At 43.7% G+C, this 25,949-nt stretch overlaps 1 protein-coding gene across 4 annotated transcripts in view; it reads left to right on the top strand.

Annotated features, from left to right (window-relative positions):
* Positions 1-25,949, top strand: part of ftsj1 (FtsJ RNA 2'-O-methyltransferase 1) — a 41,446-nt gene that overhangs the window by 12,394 nt on the left and 3,103 nt on the right. For 3 of the 4 annotated variants that reach the window (XM_069929165.1, XM_069929164.1, XM_069929168.1), the window contains exons 7-10: positions 12,493-12,546; positions 13,429-13,531; positions 24,593-24,676; positions 25,064-25,167. In XM_069929165.1, the coding sequence (XP_069785266.1) occupies positions 12,493-12,546; positions 13,429-13,531; positions 24,593-24,676; positions 25,064-25,167 (345 nt within the window). The remainder of the gene's footprint in view (positions 1-12,492; positions 12,547-13,428; positions 13,532-24,592; positions 24,677-25,063; positions 25,168-25,949) is intronic. The other variant, XM_069929166.1, reaches the window with a different exon arrangement.

Here is a 25,949-nt window from a genome sequence, read left to right as displayed (position 1 = left end):
CTCCGCGTCTCTGTTCTAAGTGGACGCCCTTCAATCCTGACTCTCCCTCCATTGGGAAATAACCTTTTTGCATCTACTCTGTCCACGCCTTTCAACGTTCAAAATATTTCAATGAGATCCCCCTCCTCATTCTCCTAAATTCCAAAGAGTTTAGGCCAAGAGCCGTCAAATGTTCCCCGTACGATAACCCTTTCATTCCCGGAGTGAACCTCCTCTGAACCTTCTCAAAAGTCAGCACATCCTTTCTCCAAACGAGGAGCCCAAAACCACTCATGATGCTCCATGTGAGGCCTCACCAAGCCCTCATAAACCCTCAACATCACATCCCTGCTCTTGGATTCGATTCCTCTTGAAATGAACTCCAGCATCGCGTTTGCCTTCTTCGCCCCCGGCTCTACCTGTGAGTTGACCTTCAGGCTGTCTTGCCTGAGGACTCCCAGCTCCCTTTGCATCCGGGAATTTTCAATTTTCTTCCCATTTAGAAAATTGTCTGCCCATTTATTTCTTCTACCCAAGTGCACGACCGAACAACTTTCTGACACTGGTTCATCTACCCACTCTCCTCATCCGTCCAAGTCCTTCTGTAGCCCCCCCATTTCCTCAACACCGACGTTCATCTCATCTGGAAACTTTGCCACAAAGACGTAATCTCAAATCTTCAGATTCAGGATTTATTGTCATGAACAAGTCATGAAATTCAGGGTTTTGTGGCAGTGTCACAGAGCAAACGTTCATATTATAACCATCTTACAACATTACTGTAAAAATAACAGTGCACAAAAAGTCAGGCCATGTCTGTGGTTCATTGATGATTCAGGAACCTGATGGCAGTGGGGAAGAATAGACTCTTGTACCTATTCCCTGATGTTAAGAGTGAAGAGGGCATGGCCTGGGTGGGGTCCTTGAGGACAGAGGCTGCTTTTATTCTCGATGGAGTGAAGTCTGGGGCCCATGATGTCGCAGGCCTCTGGAGATTATTCTTGTCCTGAGAGTTGGCACCTCCATTACCAGGCAGTGATGCAACCAGCCAGAACGCTCTCCATGGTCCACCTGCTGAAGTTTACGATTCTTTGGTACCGATTCTCCTCAGACACCTCACAAAGTCTAACTGCTGGCGAGCCTTCTTTTTGATTGCATCAACATGGAGGCTCCAGGACAGATCCTTCCACGTACAACATAAGTGTCCCCAACACCGATCACTGTGGAGCACTGCTAGCGACTGGCGGCCAACCAGGATATGATCCCTGTATTCTAACCAGTGCTCTACCTGTCCCAGTATGTTTCCTGATAGACTGTGATAAATTTATGTGGCCACTCTCCTCTTGATGGACCTGCAGGGAGCTGGGTTTATCATCGGGAAAGATGAGAGGGGGGGTTTGAAATGGTCTCTCTGACCGCTGCCTCTCAGGACAGACTTCCAGTTGGATTAAGGAGCGTTGTGCGCCAGGCTGCTGTTCATTGATGTCAGCTTGGCATTTAATACGATTGTTCCCCAAAGGCTGGTGAAGAAGGTGTTCTCGCTGGGAATCAGCACCCCTCTCTGTCACTGGATCCTGGACTTCCTAACGGGAAAGCCACGGTCTGTCCAGGATGGTAGCAGAATATCGAGACCGTCACACTGTGTAGTGGCGCACCTTGGGGGCCAAGTTACAATACTGACAAGTTGAGTGTCCACGATAAGTCACTCGTTAAGGAACTTGGTGCTCACCCCTCTCTCCACTAGAGTGGTTGATGTGTAGAGGAGGCTGGTCGTTCCTGGTCCTTTGAAGACCACAACCATCTCCTTTGTCCTGTCTACATTGAGACTCAGGTTGTCGCTCTTGCACCATTTCATGAGGTTCTCCACCTCTTCTCTGCTGCTCGACTCCTCACTGTTGTTGACTGTCATGTCACCGACAAACCTGATGACTTTGTTGGAGTTGGATCTGGTGACGCCGTTGTGGGTCATCGCGCGAACTGGAGTGAGCTGAGCACACGTCCCCAAGGTGCGCCACTACACAGTGTGACGGTCTCGATATTCTGCTACCATCCTGGACAGACCGTGGCTTTCCCGTTAGGAAGTCCAGGATCCAGTGACAGAGAGGGGTGCTGATTCCCAGCGAGAACACCTTCTTTACCAGCCTTTGGGGAACAATCGTATTAAATGCCAAGCTGACATCAATGAACAGCAGCCTGGCGCACAACGCTCCTTAATCCAACTGGAAGTCTGTCCTGAGAGGCAGCGGTCAGAGAGACCATTTCAAACCCCCCCTCTCATCTTTCCCGATGATAAACCCAGCTCCCTGCAGGTCCATCAAGAGGAGAGTGGCCACATAAATTTATCACAGTCTATCAGGAAACATACTGGGACAGGTAGAGCACTGGTTAGAATACAGGGATCATATCCTGGTTGGCCGCCAGTCGCTAGCAGTGCTCCACAGTGATCGGTGTTGGGGACACTTATGTTGTACGTGGAAGGATCTGTCCTGGAGCCTCCATGTTGATGCAATCAAAAAGAAGGCTCGCCAGCAGTTAGACTTTGTGAGGTGTCTGAGGAGAATCGGTACCAAAGACTCGTAAACTTCAGCAGGTGGACCATGGAGAGCGTCTGGCTGGTCATGTATTTTGATTGATAAGGTTCATAGTGTGAAAATTTTTTTTTAATTTTTAAAAAACTTGTCAGGAAGGGGCCAATGCACTTCCTGAGAAGACTGAAGCAGGCAAAGCTACCAGCCACCGCCACATCAACCTTCTGCAGGAGCTCTACTGAGAGCATCCTGGCTGGCTGCATCACGATGTGGGGACGGTCACTGCAGAGAAATGATTCAGAGGTCCATCCACAGGACCGTAAGAAGGGAAGAGAGGATCACTGGAGTCTCCCTCCCCCCTCCCACCGACGTGATCTGAAGACAGCGTGAAAAATCATTGAGGACCCCTTTGTGAGAAACAAGTACCTTCACAGATTTCGCTCGAGACAAAAATTGAGAACAAAGAACATTTATTGTACAACAGTGCAAAGTTGGGTGCTTCCCCTTACCATGGGAATACACACACATACTGGGGCTCACCCAACTTTTATACAGTTCATTTCAGTGTAGAGATAACCCCCCCCCCTTAACATTCTTCTGCCTCCTGGATTGGTTTGGCATTTGGTAATTCTGTCTGCCTAGTGCAGTTTCTGTAAACTTAAAAGACCATGGGGTATCCTGTCTGGGTCCCATTATGTCATTGTCCTTATTCATGAATCTGCCTTTGTTCTTATTCAAACATCTCAACCCCCAGGAGTTACTTAATTCTATATGCAGAACTTGCTAATTCTTTTTATCACTACAAGACCTTTCTTCTATTATACTTGTGTAACCCTTCCTCACACTCTTATCGGAATTCATCCCTACTCAGCACTTACTTAACTTCCTCTAGTCTAGTCTATTATTCTTTATTTCATTCATATTAACTTTACTTCCTATAATCTATTATCTCTCACAATCCCCACTTTTTCTTTAGCTACGCTTAGTAAATTCTCAACTGGAAGCTTGGTCTTTTTCCCAGCGAGTCAGCAAACGAACTGCAATCTCAGCATCACCAGAGGGAGTTTGGGAAACATACATCCTTTGGGTTGTAGTGATCTGACGAAGGGTCCATTGAATTAAACACTGCACACAAGTCATTAGGCAGGGAAGTTTCATGATGGCTAAAGTAATGAGTCCAACTGCTATAAGGGCTGTGTGTATCCACCTGCAGTCACCAGTAAAAAATTCAACTGCCTGATCATTTTTTTTATTTTTTTTTTTTAAATTTTTTATTTTTCACACCATAAATCACAATAGCCATGATATACACTTTTTCTTTTCCACACATTTACAGTGACTTTTTCTCCCTCCCCCCTCCCTCCTCCCAAGCCACCCCCCCATCCCCCCCCCCTCTCATCCATTTTAGTTATACAATCTAGGTTGCATTAATTCAGTTAGACAATGTTGTCATTCAACAAAAATACACCAGAAATTCTACTGAGTCCATTCTTTTCTTCTCTTCTCCTTCCATCAACTTAGGTAATGTTTGTTCCCGGTAGGTTTTCGCTATTGTATTTAATGTAAGGCTCCCATACTTGTTCGAATATTTCAATATTGTTTCTTAAACTATATGTTATTTTTTCTAATGGAATACATTTATTCATTTCTATATACCATTGTTGTATTTTCAAATTATCTTCCAATTTCCAGGTTGACATAATACATTTTTTTGCTACAGCTAGGGCTATCTTAACAAATCTTTTTTGTGCATCCTCCAAGTCAATTCCAAATTCTTTATTTTTTATGTTACTTAGGAGAAAGATCTCTGGATTCTTTGGTATATTGTTTTCTGTTATTTTATTTAATATCTGATTGAGATCATCCCAAAATTTTTCTACTCTCTCACATGTCCAGATTGCATGAATTGTTGTTCCCCTTTCTTTTTTACATCGAAAACATCTATCAGATACTGTTGGGTCCCATTTATTTAACTTTTGCGGTGTAATGTATAGTCTGTGTAACCAATTATATTGTATCATACGCAGCCTCGTATTTATTGTATTTCTCATCGTTCCAGAGCATAACTTCTCCCATGTTTCCTTTTTTATCTTTATATTTAAATCTTGTTCCCATTTTTGTTTAGTTTTACCATTTGTTTCCTCATTTTCCTTTTCTTGCAGTTTAATATACATATTTTTTATAAATCTTTTGATTAACATTGTATCTGTAATCACATATTCAAGGTTACTTCCCTCTGGTAAACTCAAGTTGCTTCCTAATTTATCTTTCAAGTAGGATCTCAGTTGGTAATATGCCAGCGCTGTATCTCCCGTTATATTGTACTTATCTCTCATTTGTTCAAAGGATAAGAATCTACTTCCTGAAAAACAATTTTCTATTCTTTTAATCCCTTTTTTTTCCCATTTTCTAAAGGCAAGGTTGTCTATTGTAAAAGGGAGTAGCTTATTTTGCGTCAATATTAGTTTTGGTATTTGGTAATTTATTTTATTTCTTTCTACATGAATCTTCTTCCATATATTGAGGAGATGGTGTAATACTGGAGAAGTTCTATGTTGTACCAATTTTTCGTCCCATTTATATAATATGTGTTCAGGTATCTTTTCCCCTATTTTATCTAATTCTAGTCTCGTCCAGTCTGGTTTTTCCCTTGTTTGATAAAAATCTGATAGGTACCTTAATTGTGCGGCTCTATAATAATTTTTGAAGTTTGGCAATTGTAAGCCTCCTTGATTATACCATTCTGTTAATTTGTCTAGTGCTATCCTCGGTTTCCCCCCTCTCCATAAAAATCTCCTTATTATTTTCTTTAACTCTTTGAAGAATTTTTCTGTCTAACTGCCTGATCATTGTCATCAATTGATCTTCTACAAACGCTGCCCTCAGCAGCTAACAAGTAATCGAGAGCCAGGCGGTTTTGATAAACTGTAGCTCGTATCTGTCGTTGTTCTTCAGCCAATAAATCCAAGGCCATCGCTGTTTGTTTGGTGATGATCTTCAAAACTGCCTGGAGCCTGGTTAAACGGTTTAAATGCCAAACAGCTGTGGTATTCTGGAGCAGCTTGAGCCGTTTACAACTCGAATCTCCCTTATAGTGATTGCCTTTAGCCTTCCGAATGTATTCGTGACCCAAAGGATGATTTACAAGATGCCAAGTTGGGGGGGAGCGTTTATTGTTACCTAACCTGTGAGTAGCAGCTTGTCTGCGAGCATTAGCATTTATACCCACTTCATCCCTACTCCAGGTATAGCCCTGACTAATCTTCTGCCTATCATTTTCCCACCATCTTCTTTGTACCATATTTTTAGCACTCATCTCTTTAATATCTTAGAGGCCAGGACGCCAACCCAATCCACTCCCCTAGGGCAGGTCTGTTTTCCTGGTCCATGTTGGGATCCTAAATTAAACCATACTAAATAAGGTACCCCACTATGAATAGAGTCTATACCTGTGCCCTGTCTGCATTCTAAAGGTAAACTTGTCCATTCCTCAAAGTAATTTTCACCTCTGCTGCCCCTATTCCAGGAGGACTTGATACATTGTGTACAATTGGGTGGTTTTCCAAAAATTGGGAACCAGCAGAAAAACAACACAGCAAATAATAAAAATAACATTACAGCACTTTTTCCCAGCGTAGCGTAACTTTCAGACCAGAATGATGCGAGACTGCACGCCAGGTGGAGGGTATATTATCAACGTCTTTAGTTTGTGGGTAAGCTTGTTTAATGCGTTGTATGTGAGTCCACCCCTTTTCTTTTGTCCGCACTGCAGTGTCTGTAATCAGAAGTACACAATAAGGGCCGTCCCATATCAGTTTTAGTTTATGGTCTTGCCACGCTTTTACATATATCCAATCACCAGGTTTAACAGAATGAATAGGATAGTCCAGGGGTGGGTTTTGAGCTAATAAACCCTCCTGTCGTAAGTCATACAGAGAAGTAGAAAGTCCCTGTAAATATTTAGATATGTACTGGTCATTAGCCTCAGGGATAGGGGTATCAGTGTGGAATCCCATGTAAGGAAGACCAAACATCATTTCATATGGTGAGACAGCAAGGTCCTTACGAGGAGCTGTGCAAGTCCTAATTAAAGCTAAGGGTAAGCATTTAATCCAGGAGAGGCCAGTTTCTTCATGAAGTCGAGTGAGTTGATTTTTCAGGGTCTGATTCATCCATTCAACACAGCCTGAACTCTGGGGTGCCATGGGGTATGTGACTGCCAATCTATTCCCAGGATTTTACACACACCCTGGAGTACCTGAGAGGTAAAATGTGTACCTCGATCTGAGTCAATGGTTTGAATAATGCCATAGCGCAGGATAACAGACTCTAATAATATCCGGATAACGGTGCTAGCACGATCATTAGGGGTCGGGAAAGCCTCAACCCATCGAGTAAAATGATCCACCATCACCAGGAGGTATTTATAAACTCCTATCTTAGGTAATTCTGTGAAGTCAATCTGTAGTCGTTGAAACGGGCGTACGGCTATATCGCGACCGCCAGGCATTACCAGGCGCATGACTTTTTTATTCACTCGCTGACAGATTGGGCATGGTGTATATTCCCGAGGAATTAAAGGACCGTACAAAAGCATCAACAAGTGCCTGTGTTCCCCAATGTGTCTGCTGGTGGAGCTGATCAATAATCTGACGAGCCAAGGCTTTGTTCAGTACTTGGCGTCCCTCTTCCGTTCACCACAACCCATTGGCAGTTTGACGCATTCCCTGGTCTTTAATATAAACCTCCTCTTCCTGTGAAAAGATGGGAGTCTTTTGAACCTCATGTGGGGTGGGGACTAACAGCTGCATGTCTATTTTTTTCTGTGAGTGCAGCCTGTTTGGCAGCTTCATCTGCCCGTCTGTTCCCCTGTGCTTCAGGACTGTCAATAAGTTGATGGCCCCATACATGAACTACAGCTATCTCCTCAGCTATCCTAAGAGCATCTAAGGATTGAAGTTTTCATGGATCAACTTTTGTCCTTTCCCAGTTATCAATCCCGCTCTTTCCAAATCTTTCCAAAGGTGTGCACTACACCAAAAGCATACTTTGAGTCGGTATAGATTGTGCGCACCTTTCCCTCTAAACCCTGGAGCTCTACAGAGGGCATATAGTTCACAGGATTGTGCCGCCCAATGACCGGGAAGACGACCGATTTCAATCACAACTCCTTCATTTCCATCCACTATACTATACCCGCTATAACAAATGTCGTCAATGTAACGGGAAGATCCATCAATAAACCATCTTTCACCCTCCCGTAAAGGTTCATCGCTTAAATCGTCTCTAATTTTTGTCTGTAAATCTATCACTTCTAAACAAACATGCTCTAAATCATTGAGGACAGAATCAGAATCTGGAGAAACCAAGAAGGCGGCTGGATTCTGTTCTTTGTTTATAATCAGTGTCAAATCATCCCTATCCATGAGAATTGCTTCATACTTTAAAATTCTAGAATCAGTAAGCCACCTCCCGGCACATTGTAAGAGAATGGTGCGGACTGTGTGAGGGGTGTGAACTAACATCGGGGCACCAAACGTAATTTTTCGTCCTTCTTTGACTAAAATAGCAGTGGCTGCAATTGCTTGCACACATTCTGGCCAACCACGACAAACAGGATCTAAAATTTTTGACAGAAAGGCAACTGGTTGCCTAAAGCCTGCCCTCTCTTGCGTTAATACTCCCATGGCCACACCGCCTTTCGCATTGGTATATAGGTCAAATGGCTTATTTAGGTCGGGTAAAGCCAGAACTGGGGCACTAATAAGACGCTGTTTCACCAAGGTAAAATCCTTAATCTCCTCCTCCGTCCAGACAACAGTTTCACCCCCTAGAGTCGCAAGTTTATCATAAAGAAATTTGACCAGGCTAAAATAATTCTCAATCCAAATTCTACAGTATCCCACTAAACCAAGGAATTTCCTAAGTTCTTGAGGACTCTTTGGAGGCGGGATCTGCAGAATACCACGTGTTCTCTCTGGACTTATCTTCCTAATTCCTTGACTAACCAGATGACCTAAGTATTTAACTTCAGGTTGAACAAATTGTAACTTTGATTCGCTCACTCTAAGACCCTTGTTCCCTAGGAAATTCAGAAATTCAACAGTGTATTGTTTAACCACATCATACGTTTTTCCCATGATTAATAAATCATCAACATATTGTATTAATTGATAATTCTCTCTCCGAGGGGCCTCATCTAGTACCTGTTCTAAAACTTGGCCAAACAAATTTGGGGATTCTGTAAAACCCTGGGGAAGGACCATCCACCGGTATTGATTTTTCCGACCTGTAAAAGGATTCTCCCACTCAAATGCAAACATGTCCCTACTGTCTATTGCCAATGGACAGGTCCAGAAGGCATCAATTACACTAAACCCCTTACTACGTGGATCAATTTTACCCATTATCGTATAGGGGTTAGGTACGACCGGATAACGGGTGAGAATTATTTTGTTTAACTCCCTCAAATCCTGCACTAATCGATAGGTACCGTCTGGTTTTTGGACAGGTAAAATTGGGGTATTAAAAGGTGACATACAAGGTTCGAGTATACCATCTTTCACCAATTGGTCAATTACTGGCTGCAGCCCCTTTCGGCCAGCCATAGGAATTGGATACTGTTTTCGTCTAATTACTTGGTCAGGGTCTTTTAAAGTAACTTGCAGGGGAGGAACATCTAACCCTCCTCTATTGCCTCTTTTTGCCCATACTCTAGGATTTATTAGTTCCCGATCCTCCTCTGTTAGTACATAAAATGGAACCCCGATACCTGATCCCTGTGGTCTGGCACCGATAGCCAATTGGTCTTGTAAATCTCGCCCCAACAGGCAAACTCCAGCTTGGGGAACTAGTAAAATATCCTCTGTTATTATCTTTTCTCCCATTTGTATCCTTACATTCTTTAGTATAGGGACCGTAAAATCTCTTCCTCCCACTCCCGAAATCATCACTGTCCCCTCTATCTTAACACCCTTGGGTGGTTGTAAAATACTAGACCGGGCTGCTCCAGAATCTACTAGAAAAGTCATCTTGTCACTGTGGCGTCCTATGCTTAAATTTACCAATGGTTCTCCGTGCAGCCCCACGGTGTGTATTGACTGAGAACCGTGACCCCCCTATTCATAATCTGCCTCCATCAATGCATAAGATCGCGTCTCCCTGGCTCACATTGGGCATTCCCTCTTAAAGTGTCCCTCCTTTTTACAATAATAGCAAACTAATGCTCCTGTTTCCCAATTTCTACCAGGGTCTCCACAGGGTCCCGGGGATGGTCGTCGTCCCCGGAATTCTCCTCTACTCCTGCCTCTGCTCTGGTCTCTACTTCCCCACCCCTGGCGCTCCTCCCAACGTCCAGGAGCTGGCACACAGCTCCTAACATTTCCCTGCTGTCCCTCCACAACTTCCTTGACTGCCTGCATCCAAATCTTAGCCTTTCGTTTCTGTTGATCTTCAGACCTCTGGACATATGCCCTTTGTGCGATCTGTAAAAGCTGGGTTATTACCTGTTCATGCCAATTCTGTCTTTTGTAATTTCTTCCTGATATCTGGGGCTGAATTAGTAACAAAGCCTGTCAATACCAACTGTTCACCTGCTGGGGATCCTATATCCAACCTCCCATATTGCTGTATGGCCGCACACAATCTATTCAGAAATGCAGAGGGGTTCTCGGGACCTTGGGGAACCTCAAATGCCTTCTTAAATTTCTGTCCTTTTGGAACAGACTCCTTCATTCCTTTTATTAGATTAACCCTGTACTCATCGATTCGTGTGCGACCATCATTAGTAGTCTTATCCCAATTTGGGTTCGCTAGGGGAAATTTAGCTTCTCCAGGTATTGCCTCTGGTCCCCCTTGGTGTTCCCTATCCCAGACTCTAATCCCTGCCTGGCGAATCATTCCACGCTCATCCAAAGTAAACAGAGTTTTAAAGGTAGACATTAATTCATCCCAGGTATATATATTAGGTCCCAAAAATTGATCTAATTGTTCTGCACATCCCTGAGGGTCTTCTATCAGAGAGGTCATTTCCTTCTTAAAATTGCGCACCTCCGTACTGGTCAGAGGCACATTTACAAACCCGAGACTCCCCACATCCCCTCCCAAGGGAACCTCTCGTAATGGTCTCATCCAGTTAATTTCTGGCTTATCCCCTCCTCTATGATTTTCTGAATGACCCTCATAACCAAAGTCTCCTCCCTCTCGTGTCAATTGAGACGGTAATCTTGTACTCTGTGAGCGGGTCATCATACCACCCCTACTTTCTTTTTCTTTCTCTAACTGTGGAGGAAGAGGGGAAGGTGAAAAAGGGTAAAGTGTCGGTGAGAGGGGGAAGATAGGAGCCGGCACAGGGGGAACATAAGGTGGAGGAAGGGAATGTAACACATTCCATGTATTTCAGGGGCAGAAGGTTCCTCATCCTTCTTGTTCTTGCATTCCTTTTCGCTCAAAATCATTTGATCAAACGATCCACTGAGCCAACAGGCTGCATATTTTCTGCTCTCGGTATTACTTCCTTGATTTTGGTAGAGCCAGATGTTCAATGCCTGACACATCCAGTCCTCGTCGGATCCGAACTTTGGCCAATATACCGAACTCCCTTTTATCGGATTCTTAACCCATTCCTGATAGCAATGCGGGTTTTCTCCGCACCCTAATCAGATAACATTAACCCTAACAGACTATGTTTAGGTATCTGATCTTCCCGTCCTTCTCCAAGACTGTTTCCCTTGCTACTTACTCCTCCCATACTAGCAGGTAAATAAATTCCTCTTACCGGGATCCAGTAGCTATTCCTAGCGCGCTTCCTTAATGTCCTCCCGTCGTTTGTTCTCAATGCCTCTTCTCGGATATCACTCGCTTCGTCCACTGACCAGTCACCCTTCATCCAGGAGTCCAGCTGAATCAGCCAGGGTGCACCTACCCTCATTGTCGGGCACTCTGTCAGTGGAGGGAGTGGGATCCCGGACAAGCCCCCATTTGTGAGAAACAAGTACTTTCACAGATTTCGCTCGAGACAAAAATTGAGAACAAAGAACATTTATTGTACAACAATGCAAAGTTGGGTGCTTCCCCTTACCCTGGGAATACACACACACACTGGGGCTCACCCAACTTTTATACAGTTCATTTCAGTGTAGAGATACCCCCTCCCCCCTTAACATTCTTCTGCCTCCTGGATTGGTTTGGCATTTGGTAATTCTGTCTGCCTACGTGCAGTTTCTGTAAACTTAAAAGACCATGGGGTATCCTGTCTGGGTCCCATCATGTCATTGTCCTTATTCATGAATCTGCCTTTGTTCTTATTCAAACATCTCAACCCCCAGGAGTTACTTAATTCTATATGCAGAACTTGCTAATTCTTTTTATCACTACAAGACCTTTTTTCTATTATACTTGTGTAACCCTTCCTCACACTCTTATCAGAATTCATCCCTACTCAGCATTTACTTAACTTCCTCTAGTCTAGTCTATTATTCTTTATTTCATTCATACTAACTTTACTTCCTATAATCTATTATCTCTCACCTTCCACCCCATACACAGCTGCTCCCATCGGGGAAGAGATCCAGGAGTATCAGAGCCAGCACCACCAGGCTGAGGAGCAGCTTCTTCCCACGGGCAGTGAGAATGCTGATCGACCAAATGAACGGCTCACACTGACCATCTGAAACTCTTATTTGTACAAAACCATATTGATTTATTTTCAGAAATGAAATACTTATGCTACATATGTACTATTTGTCTGTGTCGATGTTATGTCTGGGTGCGTGTATGCGTGTTTTGCCCTGAGGACTGGAGAAAACTGTTTCATTGGGTTGGACTTGTACATTCAGACGATGAAAACTTGACTTGAAAATTGCAAGCTGTCTTTTTAGATTGGAAACATTGTGGCGAAATAAATGATCAATGGGGGTATCCAGTAGGTATGTTGATTTGGGGAATGGAGGGCAAATTGTTACCGTCTCCTATTTCTCACTTCTAGGCTCTGAACATCACCACCTATGTGTTGAAACCAGGAGGGACCTTTGTTGCAAAGGTATATGTACATCAGATCCCACCCTCCCACGGTGCCAAGCTCCCACCTCACCGCCCCTCCCACAGCGCCGAGCTCCCTCCTCACTGCTTCTCTCATAGCGCCTCCCTCCTCCCCGCCCCTCTCACAGCGCCGAGCTCCCTCCTCACCGCCTCTCTCACAGCGCCGAGCTCCCTCACCACCCCTTTCATGGCGCCGAGCTCCCTCCCGCGGTGCGGAGCTCCCTCCTCACTGCCCCACCCAAAGCAAGGAGCTCCCTTCTCACTGCCCCTCCCACAGTGCGGAGCTTCCTCCTCACTGCCCCTCCCACAGTGCGGAGCTTCCTCCTCATTGCCCCTCCCAAAGTACAGAGCTTCCTCCTCACTGCCCCTCCCACAGTGCGGAGCTTCCTCCTCACTGCCCCTCTTGCAGTGAGGAGCACTCTCCTCACTGCCCCCTCCCGCAGTGAAGAGCTCCCACCTCACCACCCCTCCCGCAGGGCAGAGCTCCCTCCTCACTGCCCCTCCCACAGCATGGAGCTCCCTCCTCATCACCCATCCCACAGCACAGAGCTCCCTCCTCATCACCCCTCCTCATCACCCCTCCCACAGCATGGAGCTCCCTCCTCATCACCCATCCCACAGCACGGAGCTCCCTCCTCATCACCCCTCCTCATCACCCCTCCTGCAGCACGGAGCTCCCTCCTCATCACCCCTCCCACAGTGCAGTGCTCCCTCTTCACCACCCCTCCCATAGCATAGAGCTCCCTCCTCACCGCCCCTCTGTTGCTCAGGGCAATGGCTCCCCCCCCCCACCACTGCAACCCAGCCCTGAGGTGCCGTTTTCCTTATCCCTCACCCTGACTCTAATGTGCTTTTCCTCTATCCCTCTCCCCTCCCTCCGCAGATCTTCCGTGGGAAGGACGTCACCCTCCTGTACTCCCAACTTCGGACCTTCTTCCCCGACGTCACCTGTGCCAAACCTCGGAGCAGCCGTAACTCGAGCATCGGTGAGGCCCTCGCTGACACCCTCCTATGAACCACGCGTCCCCTGCCCACATCCAGCGGTGTTGGGGGGGTGGGGGGTTGAGGTCCACAGATCCGTCCAAATGCCCCACACCCCACTCTCGCCTGGCCTCACACCTGCCGTGTCCCCAGATCCGAGAAACGCTGGAGGAAACTCGCTGGCAGCGGGTAGACATGCTGCATAACGTCCGTTCTGAGCAACGTCTGACTCTTGGGTCGAAAATGCTGTTTCCTGTGCCAAAGAACGCAGCGCGCAGAACTGGTACAGTTAACTCCTTTGTTGGACAGCAGGTTAACCTGAGAGGACCCTTCCTGCTTTCAGCCTCGAAAGCAGTCTCTGGGGGGTCTCTGCCCAACAAAGTGGGTGCATCAACTTTTATACCCTTGAATATTGGAGTAAAAGATTGCATCATTATTCTACTTGGAAGATGAGTTACACCCCTTACAAGGTCAAGGTTGAATAAGGTATTGTTTCAGAACATAAGAAAAACTCATGCCCCTTATCTGCATTCTAAAGCCACCTGCTCGCACAGCCTTCAACAGGCTTCCTCCACTCAGCCATGTCTGAATCTCCATACCTCCGTCAGGGGAGTTCCTCAGCTCTGGCACCAGCCACTTGGATCCACTCCTGGTCGACGTGTTTCATGAGCCACACGCACACGACTCCCTGCAGGCCGGCGTGCCCTTTCCTCCATTAAATTTGTACGTGGTTCTTGCAGAAACTGTGGTCCAGGATAGCCGCTGCAGACAGGTTCACACTGGGTCTGTCACCGTCACCTTGAATCAATGTGGTACAGTACATACACGTGTCTTGCTAGTCATAATAAAGTCTATGTTACTGGCTTATGCATGTACTGTACTGGATAAAAAGTTTACCATACGACAGTGGCTACTTCGACTTGTAGAGGCAGCAGCATCCAGTCTTCTTGCATATCGCGTGTGTCTGGAGTGTTAAAGCTTTGTGAAGGGTGGGTCCACAGCATCACATCCTGTTTCATCGTGCAGAGAAGATTTGTTGCCAGATCTTTAGGAGTTTGAGTTACCGGGAGAGGTTAAACCGGTTAGGACAGGGGATCTCAACCTTTCTCTTTCCACTCACCTCCCACTTTAAGTATCCCCCTATGCCATCAGTGCTTAAGGTGGGAGGTGGGTGGAAAGAAAAGGTTTGAAAACCACTGTTTTAATCAAACTCATGATGAGCACAGTTTCAGAACTCCAAAGGAAATGGGTCAATGACAATTTTTCTCAAGCAAAATATTTCCGTAACAATTGGGTCTAGAGCAGTGATTCTCAACCATCCCTTCCCACTCACATCCCACCTTAAGCAATCCCCTACTGATCACAGAGCACTAATGGCATTGGGATTACTTAAAGTGGAAAGACAAAGGTGGAGAACCACTGATTTAGACAGAGTGGACATGAGTAGGATTTTCCGCTGAGATTGGGGGAGATCAATAGGAGAGGCTGAAAGGGGAGAGGTATGAGGGGAAGGGTTTTCACTCAGAGAGGGGCAGGTGTGTCGAACAAGCTGCCATTTGATGTGAAGGCTGATTAAGTCTGAAAAATAAATTGGATCGATATATCAAAGGGAGAGGTCTAGAGGGTTTTGGAATGAGAGCAGATCAGTGGGACCTGCAGGTCAGCGCAGACCAGAAGAGTCGAATAGCCTGTTTTTCTGTACTGTAAGGTTCTATGGTTAAACGATGCATAACCGTATTGCCGATGTTTCAGGCCTGAGCCCTTTGTTAAATGCTCCTGTTTTCTTTTTTTTCATCTACTTTTTTATATAAATTTCGCTCGGGGGTTGGGGGGGAGGGTTGGACATGGGGGAAAGATATCATTGTGAAGTAGACGCCAAGGCACCTAAATTCAGACCCAGAAAAGCCTTATTGTTCCATTGAAAGCCCGAAACAATGAATGTCTGCTCAAAAAGACAGCCTGCGTGTTACTTCAGAGCTCTAAAAGAAGCTTGATTATTGTTCAGTTCGATTATTGTTCAATGCCGAAATAATGGGATGTTTACTCAGAAAGAACTGGTCAAACAGGCCATTTGTCATAATGACTCATGCTCAAGCCAGCCTTAAGATATTTCAAAAAGCAGCTTGAGTATCATCAACCAGATTGATCTGAAGCCAGAACATGCAGTGACATTCTGTGAGATGGACATGACTGTTGTGTTCTCCTTGCCAGGGAGAAACAATGATTCGCTGTGGCTATTGTAATAGCCACTTGTGTCTAACCCCTCTCTGGGTAAAGAAAGCAAGATCACGCTTGCATTTGGACCACGACCATTTTAATAGTCCTTTCGTTTAACCCTCATCTGGGTTTGTGAAAGCACCGGACGGAGCCCCCTCCCCTACACAAGAAAGGGGGGAAATGATGTGACAAACTATCTGTACGAAGAAACGTTAATTGAAAGCAAGAATTTGTGAGTTTTTGAGAAGTTGGTGTCTCAATGACATAATTACTTCTGAACAACAGTTTTAAAAGTTATGAGTTTCAACACGAGATTTCTAAACACTGAACTTTGAATTTGACTTCCAGAATTGTGCCATAGCTGTAATGGTTTGGGTAACCCATCAACACATTTGCGCGTAGTGGGGTTAAGTTTAGAGTTAACTAAGATGTTAGTAATATAAAAATTATCGTCTTGGTGAATTTCTTTTGCTGTGGGTCTAAGTCGTAACACCTTCCTCAAGGAATAAGCAGAATAAGCCAGAAGCAGGAAATCTCAGAATATAGAGAGTACTGGTTGGGAGGAGGAATCCAGACCAACACCAGGTGTGAATGGGATATGATAAGAGGAGAGGTGAGAATTTGACATGTCTATGTACAGGGGAGGGAGAGACAGAGTTGGGGGGGGGGGGTGACGAAGATAGAAGGAATGGGTGGCCACTGGCTCTCTATTTTGGAGAGACTGGGAGATCACTTTGTTGACCCTCATGGCTCCGTTCACCGCAATAGCGTGGATCCCCCATCTAGTGTCTCTCTGTCACTGCGAGACTGGCTCAGTTCCTCCAGCAATTAGATGTGTTTTCCATGGATCTGCTGGTGGGGAGGGGGGGTGGTGTGTGAGGAGTGGGAGGGGGAACAGGAGGACAGGAGGGAAGGGTGGGGTGGAAGAATGGAGGGGAAGTTTGGATGGAGGGAAGGGGTGTGAGGGGAACATTGGGGTGCAGGGACGGTTAGACGGAGTTTTTTTTAAATTTTTTATTTTTCACACCATAAACCACATTGACCAAGATACATACATTTTCCTTTTCAAATATATACAGTGTCATTTTCTCTCCCTCCTTCCATCCCACCCTCCCTACCTCCCCCCCCCCCCCATTCATTTAAAGTACAAAATCTCTTTTCTCTTTGGCTTGGCTTCGCGGACGAAGATTTATGGAGGGGGTAAAAAGTCCACGTCAGCTGCAGGCTCGTTTGTGGCTGACAAGTCCGATGCGGGACAGGCAGACAGGTTGCAGGGGAAAATTGGTTGGTTGGGGTTGGGTGTTGGGTTTTTCCTCCTTTGCCTTTTGTCAGTGAGGTGGGCTCTGCGGTCTTCTTCAAAGGAGGTTGCTGCCCGCCAAACTGTGAGGCGCCAAGATGCACGGTTTGAGGCGATATCAGCCCACTGGCGGTGGTCAATGTGGCAGGCACCAAGAGATTTCTTTAGGCAGTCCTTGTACCTTTCCTTTGGTGCACCTCTGTCACGGTGGCCAGTGGAGAGCTCGCCATATAACACGATCTTGGGAAGGCGATGGTCCTCCATTCTGGAGACGTGACCCATCCAGCGCAGCTGGATCTTCAGCAGCGTGGACTCGATGCTGTCGACCTCTGCCATCTCGAGTACTTCGACGTTAGGGATGAAAGCGCTCCAATGGATGTTGAGGATGGAGCGGAGACAACGCTGGTGGAAGCGTTCTAGGAGCCGTAGGTGGTGCCGGTAGAGGACCCATGATTCGGAGCCGAACAGGAGTGTGGGTATGACAACGGCTCTGTATACGCTTATCTTTGTGAGGTTTTTCAGTTGGTTGTTTTTCCAGACTCTTGTGTAGTCTTCCAAAGGCGCTATTTGCCTTGGCGAGTCTGTTGTCTATCTCATTGTCGATCCTTGCATCTGATGAAAGGGTGCAGCCGAGATAGGTAAACTGGTTGACCGTTTTGAGTTTTGTGTGCCCGATGGAGATGTGGGGGGGCTGGTAGTCATGGTGGGGAGCTGGCTGATGGAGGACCTCAGTTTCCTTCAGGCTGACTTCCAGGCCAAACATTTTGGCTGTTTCCGCAAAGCAGGACGTCAAGCGCTGAAGAGCTGGCTCTGAATGGGCAACTAAAGTGGCATCGTCTGCAAAGAGTAGTTCACGGACAAGTTGCTCTTGTGTCTTGGTGTGAGCTTGCAGGCGCCTCAGATTGAAGAGACTGCCATCCATGCGTTACCGGATGTAAACAGCGTCTTCATTGTTGGGGTCTTTCATGGCTTGGTTCAGCATCATGCTGAAGAAGATTGAAAAGAGGGTTGGTGCGAGAACACAGCCTTGCTTCACGCCATTGTTAATGGAGAAGGGTTCAGAGAGCTCATTGCTGTATCTGACCCGACCTTGTTGGTTTTCGTGCAGTTGGATAATCATGTTGAGGAACTTTGGGGGACATCCGATGCGCTCTAGTATTTGCCAAAGCCCTTTCCTGCTCACGGTGTCGAAGGCTTTGGTGAGGTCAACAAAGGTGATGTAGAGTCCTTTGTTTTGTTCTCTGCACTTTTCTTGGAGCTGTCTGAGGGTAAAGACCATGTCAGTAGTTCCTCTGTTTGCGCGAAAGCCGCACTGTGATTCTGGGAGAATATTCTCGGCGACACTAGGTATTATTCTATTTAGTAGAATCCTAGCGAAGATTTTGCCTGCAATGGAGAGCAACGTGATTCTAAGATACATTAAACCAGTCAAGCAATGTTGTCATTCAATAAAAATAAACAAGAAATTCCGCTGAGTCAATTCTTTTCATTTCCTTCTCCTTTCGTTATTTTAGGTGGTAGATGTCCCCGGTAGGTTTTCTCTATTGTGTTTCATGTATGGCTCCCATATTTGTTCAAATATTTCAATATTATTTCTTAAATTAGATGTTATTTTTTCTAATAGAATACATTTATTCATTTCTATATACCATTGTTGTATTCTCAAATTATCTTCTAATTTCCAGTTTGACATAATACATTTTTTTTCTACAGTTAAAGCTATCTTAACAAATCTTTTTTGTGCACCATCCAAATCAAGTCCAAATTCTTTGTTTTTTATGTTACTTAGGAGGAAGATCTCTGGGTTTTTTGGTATATTGTTTTCTGTAATTTTATTTAATATCTGGTTTAGATCTTCCCAAAATTTTTCTACTTTCTCACATGCCCAGATTGCATAAATTGTTGTTCCCATTTCTTTTTTACAACGAAAACATCTGTCAGATACTGTTGGGTCCCATTTATTTAACTTTTGAGGTGTAATGTATAGCCTGTGTATCCAGTTATATTGTATCATACGTAACCTCGTATTTATTGTATTTCTCATCGTTCCAGAGCATAACTTCTCCCATGTTTCCTTCTTTATCTTTATATTTAAATCTTGTTCCTATTTTTGTTTAGTTTTACCATTTGTTTCCTCATTCTCCTTTTCTTGCAGTTTAATATACATATTTGTTATAAATTTTTGATTATCATTGTATCTGTAATCACATATTCAAAGTTACTTCCCTCTGGTAACCTCAGACTGCTTCCTAATTTGTCCTTCAAGTAGGATCTCAGTTGGTAAAATGCCAACACTGTATCTTGAGTTATATTATATTTATCCTTCATTTGTTCAAAGGATAATAATCTATTTCCTGAAAAACAATTTTCTACTATTTTGATCCCTTTTTATCTCCCATTCTCTAAAGGAAAGGTTATCTATTGTAAAAGGGAGTAACTGATTTTGCGTCAGTATTAGTTTTGGTAATTGGTAATTTGTTTTATTCCTTTCTACGTGAATCTTCTTCCAAATATTGAGCAGATGATGTAATACTGGAGAACTCCTACGTTGTACCAATTTTTCATCCCATTTATATAATATGAGTTCAGGTATCTTTCCCCCTATTTTATCTAGTTCTAATCTAGTCCAATCTGGCTTTTCCCTTGTTTGATAAAAATCTGATAGGTATCTTAATTGTGCGGCTCTATAATAATTTTTAAAGTTTGGCAGTTGTAAGCCTCCTTGTTTATACCATTCTGTTAATTTATCTAGTGCTATCCTCGGTTTCCCCCTTTCCATAAAAATTTCCTTATTATTTTCTTTAACTCCTTGAAGAATTTCTCTGTCAAGTGTATTGGCAATGCCTGAAATAGGTATAGTATCCTTGGGAAAATGTTCATTTTAATACAGTTTATCCTTCCTATTAGTGTTAGTGGTAAATCTTTCCAATGCTCTAAATCGCCCTGTAATTTTTTCATTAGTGGATAATAATTGAGTTTATATAGATGGCTGAGGTTTTTATTTATTTGTATACCTAGGTATCTTATTGCTTGCATTTGCCATCTGAATGGTGATTCCTTCTTAAATTTTGAGAAATCCGCATTATTCATTGGCATTGCTTCACTTTTATTTACGTTAATCTTGTAACCCAACACTTCTCCATATTCCTTCAATTTCTTATATAATGCTTTTATTGATAGTTTTGGTTCTGTTAAGTATACTATAACATCATCTGCAAATAAACTGATTTTATATTCCTTGTCTTTTATTTTTATCCCTTTTATTTTCTGTTCTTATCAATTCTGCTAGTGGTTCTGTAGCTAACGCGAACAATAAGGGTGATAGTGGGCATCCCTGCCTTGTTGATCTGCTTAAATTAAATTGCTTTGATATATATCCATTTACTGTCACTTTCGCCAATGGCCCCTTATATAATGCTTTAATCCAATTAATATACTTCTCTGGTAAACTGAATTTTTGCAATACTTTGAATAAATAATTCCATTCTACTCTGTCAAAGGCCTTCTCTGCATCTAAAGCAACTGCTACCGTTGGCGCTTTACTCCCTTCTACTGCATGAATTAAGTTAATAAATTTACAAATATTGTCTGTCGTCCGTCTTTTTTTAATAAATCCAGTTTGGTCTAGATTTACCATTTTAGGTACATAATCTGCTAATCTGTTTGCTAATAGTTTAGCTATTATCTTATAATCTGTGTTAAGTAATGATATTGGTCTATATGACGCTGGTGCGAGTGGATCTTTCCCTTGCTTTGGTATTACTGTAATTATTGCTGTTTTGCATGAATCTGGTAAGCTTTGTGTTTTATCAATCTGGTTGATTACTTCCAGGAGGAGAGGAATTAATAAATCTTTAAATGTTTTATAGAATTTTATTGGGAATCCATCCTCTCCTGGTGTTTTATTATTTGGTAGTTTTTTTATTATCTCTTGTATTTCTACTATTTCAAATGATTCTGTTAATTTATTTTGTTCCTCTATTTGTAATTTTGGTAGTTCAATTTTAGTTAAAAATTCATCTATTTTGCCTTCTTTCCCTTCGTTTTCAGTTTGGTATAATTGTTCATAGAATTCTCTAAAGTTTTCATTAATCTCCGTTGGATTATATGTGATTTGTTTGTCTTTTTTCCTTGATGCCAATACCATTTTCTTAGCTTGTTCTGTCTTAAGCTGCCATGCTAGGATTTTGTGCGTTTTTTCCCCTAGTTCATAATATTTCTGTTTTGTCTTCATTATATTCTTCTCCACCTTATATGTTTGTAGTGTTTCATATTTTATTTTTTTATCTGCCAATTCTCTTCTTTTACTTGTGTCTTCCTTCATTGCTAATTCTTTTTCTATATTTACTATTTCCCTTTCCAACTGCTCTGTTTCCTGATTGTAGTCCTTCTTCATCTTGGTTACATAACTTATTATTTGCCCTCTGATGAATGCTTTCATTGCGTCCCATAGTATAAACTTATCTTTCACTGATTCCGTATTTATTTCAAAGTACAGTTTAATTTGTCTTTCAATGAATTCTCTAAAATCCTGCCTTTTAAGTAGCATGGAGTTTAATCTCCATCTATACATTCTTGGAGGGATGTCCTATAACTCTATTGTCAATATCAAGGGTGAATGGTCCGATAATATTCTAGCTTTATATTCTGTTTTTCTTACTCTATTTTGCATACGAGCTGATAACAGAAATAGGTCTATTCTTGAGTATGTTTTATGTCTACCCGAATAATATGAATATTCCTTTTCCTTTGGGTGTTGTTTCCTCCATATATCCAAAAGTTTCATTTCTTGCATCGATTTAATTATAAATTTGGTTACTTTGTTCTTTCTGTTAATTTTTTTCCCAGTTTTATCCATATTTGAATCCAAATTAAGGTTGAAATCCCCTCCTATTAATATGTTCCCTTGCGTGTCTGCTATCTTCAAAAAAATATCTTGCATAAACTTTTGATATTCTTCGTTAGGTGAATATCCATTGAGTAGATTCCAAAACTCCGAATATATCTGACATTTTATCATTACATATCTCCCTGCTGGATCTATTATTTCCTCTTCTATTTTAATTGATACATTATCACTGATTAATATAGCTACTCCTCTTGCTTTTGAATTATACGATGCTGCTGTTACATGTCCTACCCAATCTCTCTTTAATTTCTTATGCTCCATTTCAGTTAAATGTGTTTCTTGCACAAATGCTATATCAATTTTTTCTTTTTTCAGTAAATTTAGCAGTTTCTTCCTTTTGATTTGGTTATGTATTCCGTTAATATTTAAAGTCATATAACTCAACGTAGCCATTTCATACTTTGTTTATCTTCCCTTTCCGTTTTCTCATCATCACCTTTCCTTCTTATCCATTTCTGCTTTCTTGTTTTGAACACTTTATAAGACAACATTTCTAAAACATCAAACATTTTCCTTATTCTCCTATTTAAAACTTCTTTAACCCCATTCTCCCCTCCCCCTCCTGAGTTGCCCTTTATCCCTTGTCGGGCAACCATATCTCCCCTCTCCATTTGGATTTGAGAATTCACTCGCAAGCGTCAACTGATTTTGCAGTGACCGTAACTCCTCCCCACCCAGCCCCCCCCGGAAAAGATTTCAATTTTCATATATAACAAAGGTCACTCTTTTAATTCCCTCCTTATTCCCTCTATTCCCTTTCATTCCCTTATTAAATCTTATCTATACTCTATATATTTTCCTCTAAATACGGATACACTCATGTATACACATATATACATACACATCTATATATATATATATATATACCCACATACACACATACATATAGTTCGTGGTCATTTTTACTCTCATTACATGTCTTCATCTCTGCTCGTTTTGTAGTTGTTCTGCAAATTTTCGTGCTTCCTCTGGATCCGAGAATAGTCTGTTTTGTTTCCCTGGAATAACTATTTTAAGTACCGCTGGGTACTTTAACATAAATTTATATCCTTTTTTCCATAGGATCATTTTTGCTGGATTGAACTCCTTCCTCTTCTTCAGGAGTTCAAAACTTATGTCTGGATAGAAAAAAATTTTTTGATCTTTGTATTCCAGTGGCTTTTTGTCTTCTCTTATTTCCTTCATTGCTTTCTCCAATATATTTTCTCTTGTTGTATATCTTAAGAATTTTACTAAAATGGATCTTGGTTTTTGCTACGGTTGTGGTTTCGGGGCTAAAGTTCTATGTGCCCTCTCTATTTCCATTTCTTCCTGTAATTATAAATTCTCTCATATTCTTGCCTTCTTCATCTTCCTTAAGGCCCACTATCTTTATATTATTTCTTCTATTATAGTTTTCTATTATATCTATCTTCTGAGCTAACAGCTCATGTGCCTCTTTAACTTTTTTATTAGATTCTTCTAATTTTTCTTTTAAGTCCTCTACTTCCATTTCTACGATTATTTCTCGTTTTTCCACCTTATCCACTCTTTTTCCTATCTCTGATATGACCATTTCTATTTTATTCATTTTTTCTTCTGCACTCTTAATTCTTCTTTTTATCTCATTAAATTCTTGTAATTGCCATTCTTTCACTGATTCCATATATTCTTTAAAAAGAGATATATCCATTGTCCTGCCTTTCCCTTCTTTTTCCATTTCTCTATGTTCTTCTTCTTCTTCTTCCTCTGGGTTGGCTATCTGTTGTTTCCTTGTTTTCTGTTTGCTCTCTTCTTTCTTGTTGTTGTTATTTTCTATGTTCTCCTCCTGTTGCTGTGTTGCAGCTGTCACTCTCAGCTGTGGAGATCGACTCCGCAGCTGTTCCCCCCTTCCATCAGTGTGTTTTTTTTCATGCGCTTCGCGCATGCGCGACTCCTCACGTATGCGTGGTTGCGCACTTTTACTCGGTTCCGCGAGCTATTTTTGTAGTCCCGAGCTCGGGACTTCCACTGACCTTAGGGAGCAGGCTTCTCTCTCCGCGGCAGGCCTCCTCGGACAGGTAAGGCCTTCACCTTCTTCTTCCAACGTTCTTTCATCTTCTCTTCTTCCCGTTGCTTTCGACTTTTCTCTCTTCGCTGCCATTTTCTTCTCTCCTCTACTTTTACTTTGTTTTAATTTTTATTCTTGTACCTTTGTTTTGTGCGTTTTTTTTTCAACTTTTCCGGAGAAGGCTGGAATTCCCTGACTGGCCACTACTCCATCACGTGACTCCTCCCCACGGTTAGACGGAGTTGATGGGTGCGGGGATGCTCAGATGGAGGGGAGAGGTGCGGGGACACTTGGATGGAGGGGAGTGGTGGGGAAGGTATGGTGTGGGGACAGTCGAACAAAGGGGATGTTCGGAGGGAGGGGAGTGGTGCGGGGAAGCTCGGATGGAGGGGAGTGGTGGGGAAGGTATGGTGTGGGGACAGTCGAACAAAGGGGATGTTCGGAGGGAGGGGAGAGGTGCGGGGAAGCTCGGATGGAGGGGAGTGGTGGGGAAGGTATGATGGACAGGAGAGGTGTGGTGGGGGGGCGAAAGTCGGTGTTGGGACAGCCGGAGGTAGTGCAATCTGGGTGTGTGTCTGGTCCCCGAACCAATTCCTCCTCCCTTCTCTTCACAGAGGCGTTTGTGGTGTGCCGTAGGTTCTCGCTGCCCCAGGGCTACGTGCCAAACATGTCCAACCCCCTGCTGGATCATTGTTACGGTGAGGACAGGATAGACGGTGAGGAAGGAGCTCCGTGCCATAGGAGGGGCGGTGAGGAGGGAGCTCAATGCCGCAGCAGGGGATAGTGAGGAGGTGGCTCCCCACTGTGGGATGGATGGTTAAGGAGAGATTGATGGTTAAGGAGGAAGCACCATGCCATGGGAGGGGCAGTGATGAGGAAGCTGTGTACCACAGGAGAGGGCGGTGAGGAGGGAGCTCTCTGCCATGAGGGGCAGTGAGGAGGGACCTCCATGCTACGGCGGGTCTGCAAGGAGAGAGCGCTACATTGCAGAAGGGGAAGGATTCCTTTCCATTAATACCTGGCGGAGTGGGATCAACTTGTGTGATATCAGACCAGCATCTTACGTCTTCCATTCCCTCCTGCAGATGTCGACTTCAACCAGCTGGCTGGTCCCAACCGGATTATTGTCCCCTTCCTGGCCTGCGGCGATCTCAGTGCCTATGATTCCGACAAGACCTACCCCCTACAGGTAGTCCGAGTTGGTCGCCTCTCCGACACTTTCCCAACTCCCCGGGGTCCTGAGCACAGGGGCAGGCAGTGAGGACGTGTCGGGGTGGTGGAGGCTCTTTAGCAAACCTTGGTCATGTCATATCATGTGGCCTGAGGTGTCAGAGCAGACCCTCATCTCAGCGGAGGGAGGAATCTGAAAGTTTTAAGCATGAATAACAATAGCAAATCCCAATGATGGAGAAACTCGGCTGCCTAAACAGTGTACGATGATTCTGTATCTTTATCTTTGATATAAATTTCACTGTTTCACCTGCTGAGTTTCTCCGTCATTGTGGTTTACTAGGGCAGCACGGTCGGCGCCACGCTTTTACAGCCCCAGCGATCCGGACTGGGGTTTGAATCCCTGTGTTGTCTGTGAAGGGCTTGTATGTTCTCCCCGTTTCTGTGTGGGTTTTCCCCCCAGGAAAGCTCTGGTTTCCTCCCAGCATTTGAAATGTGGCAGGGGTTGTAGGTTAGTTGGGTAGCACGGGCTCATGGTCCAGAAGAGCCTGTTACCGTGCTGTACATTTAAATTTAACATAAACATTAAGGGGATAGAGTTCAAGGGCCGCATTTTTGCAAAAATGAAGATACCTGACTGGTGTTTTATGCCTGAGCCGTCCATCGAGGTACGAGTAAACATCGGCAGGTGCCCAAACAAAATGTTGGGGGGGGGGGGAAGCATGAGAGGCGGGGGTTGGATCAGGGAGGGAGGGAACACCAGCAAGAATCGTGAAAGGGGTTTGGCTCTTTGAATGGAGA

The sequence above is a fragment of the Narcine bancroftii genome, chromosome 3 (assembly GCF_036971445.1).
Source record: "Narcine bancroftii isolate sNarBan1 chromosome 3, sNarBan1.hap1, whole genome shotgun sequence".
NCBI lineage: Eukaryota > Metazoa > Chordata > Chondrichthyes > Torpediniformes > Narcinidae > Narcine > Narcine bancroftii.
This window is presented reverse-complemented; position numbering and strand designations above follow the sequence as displayed.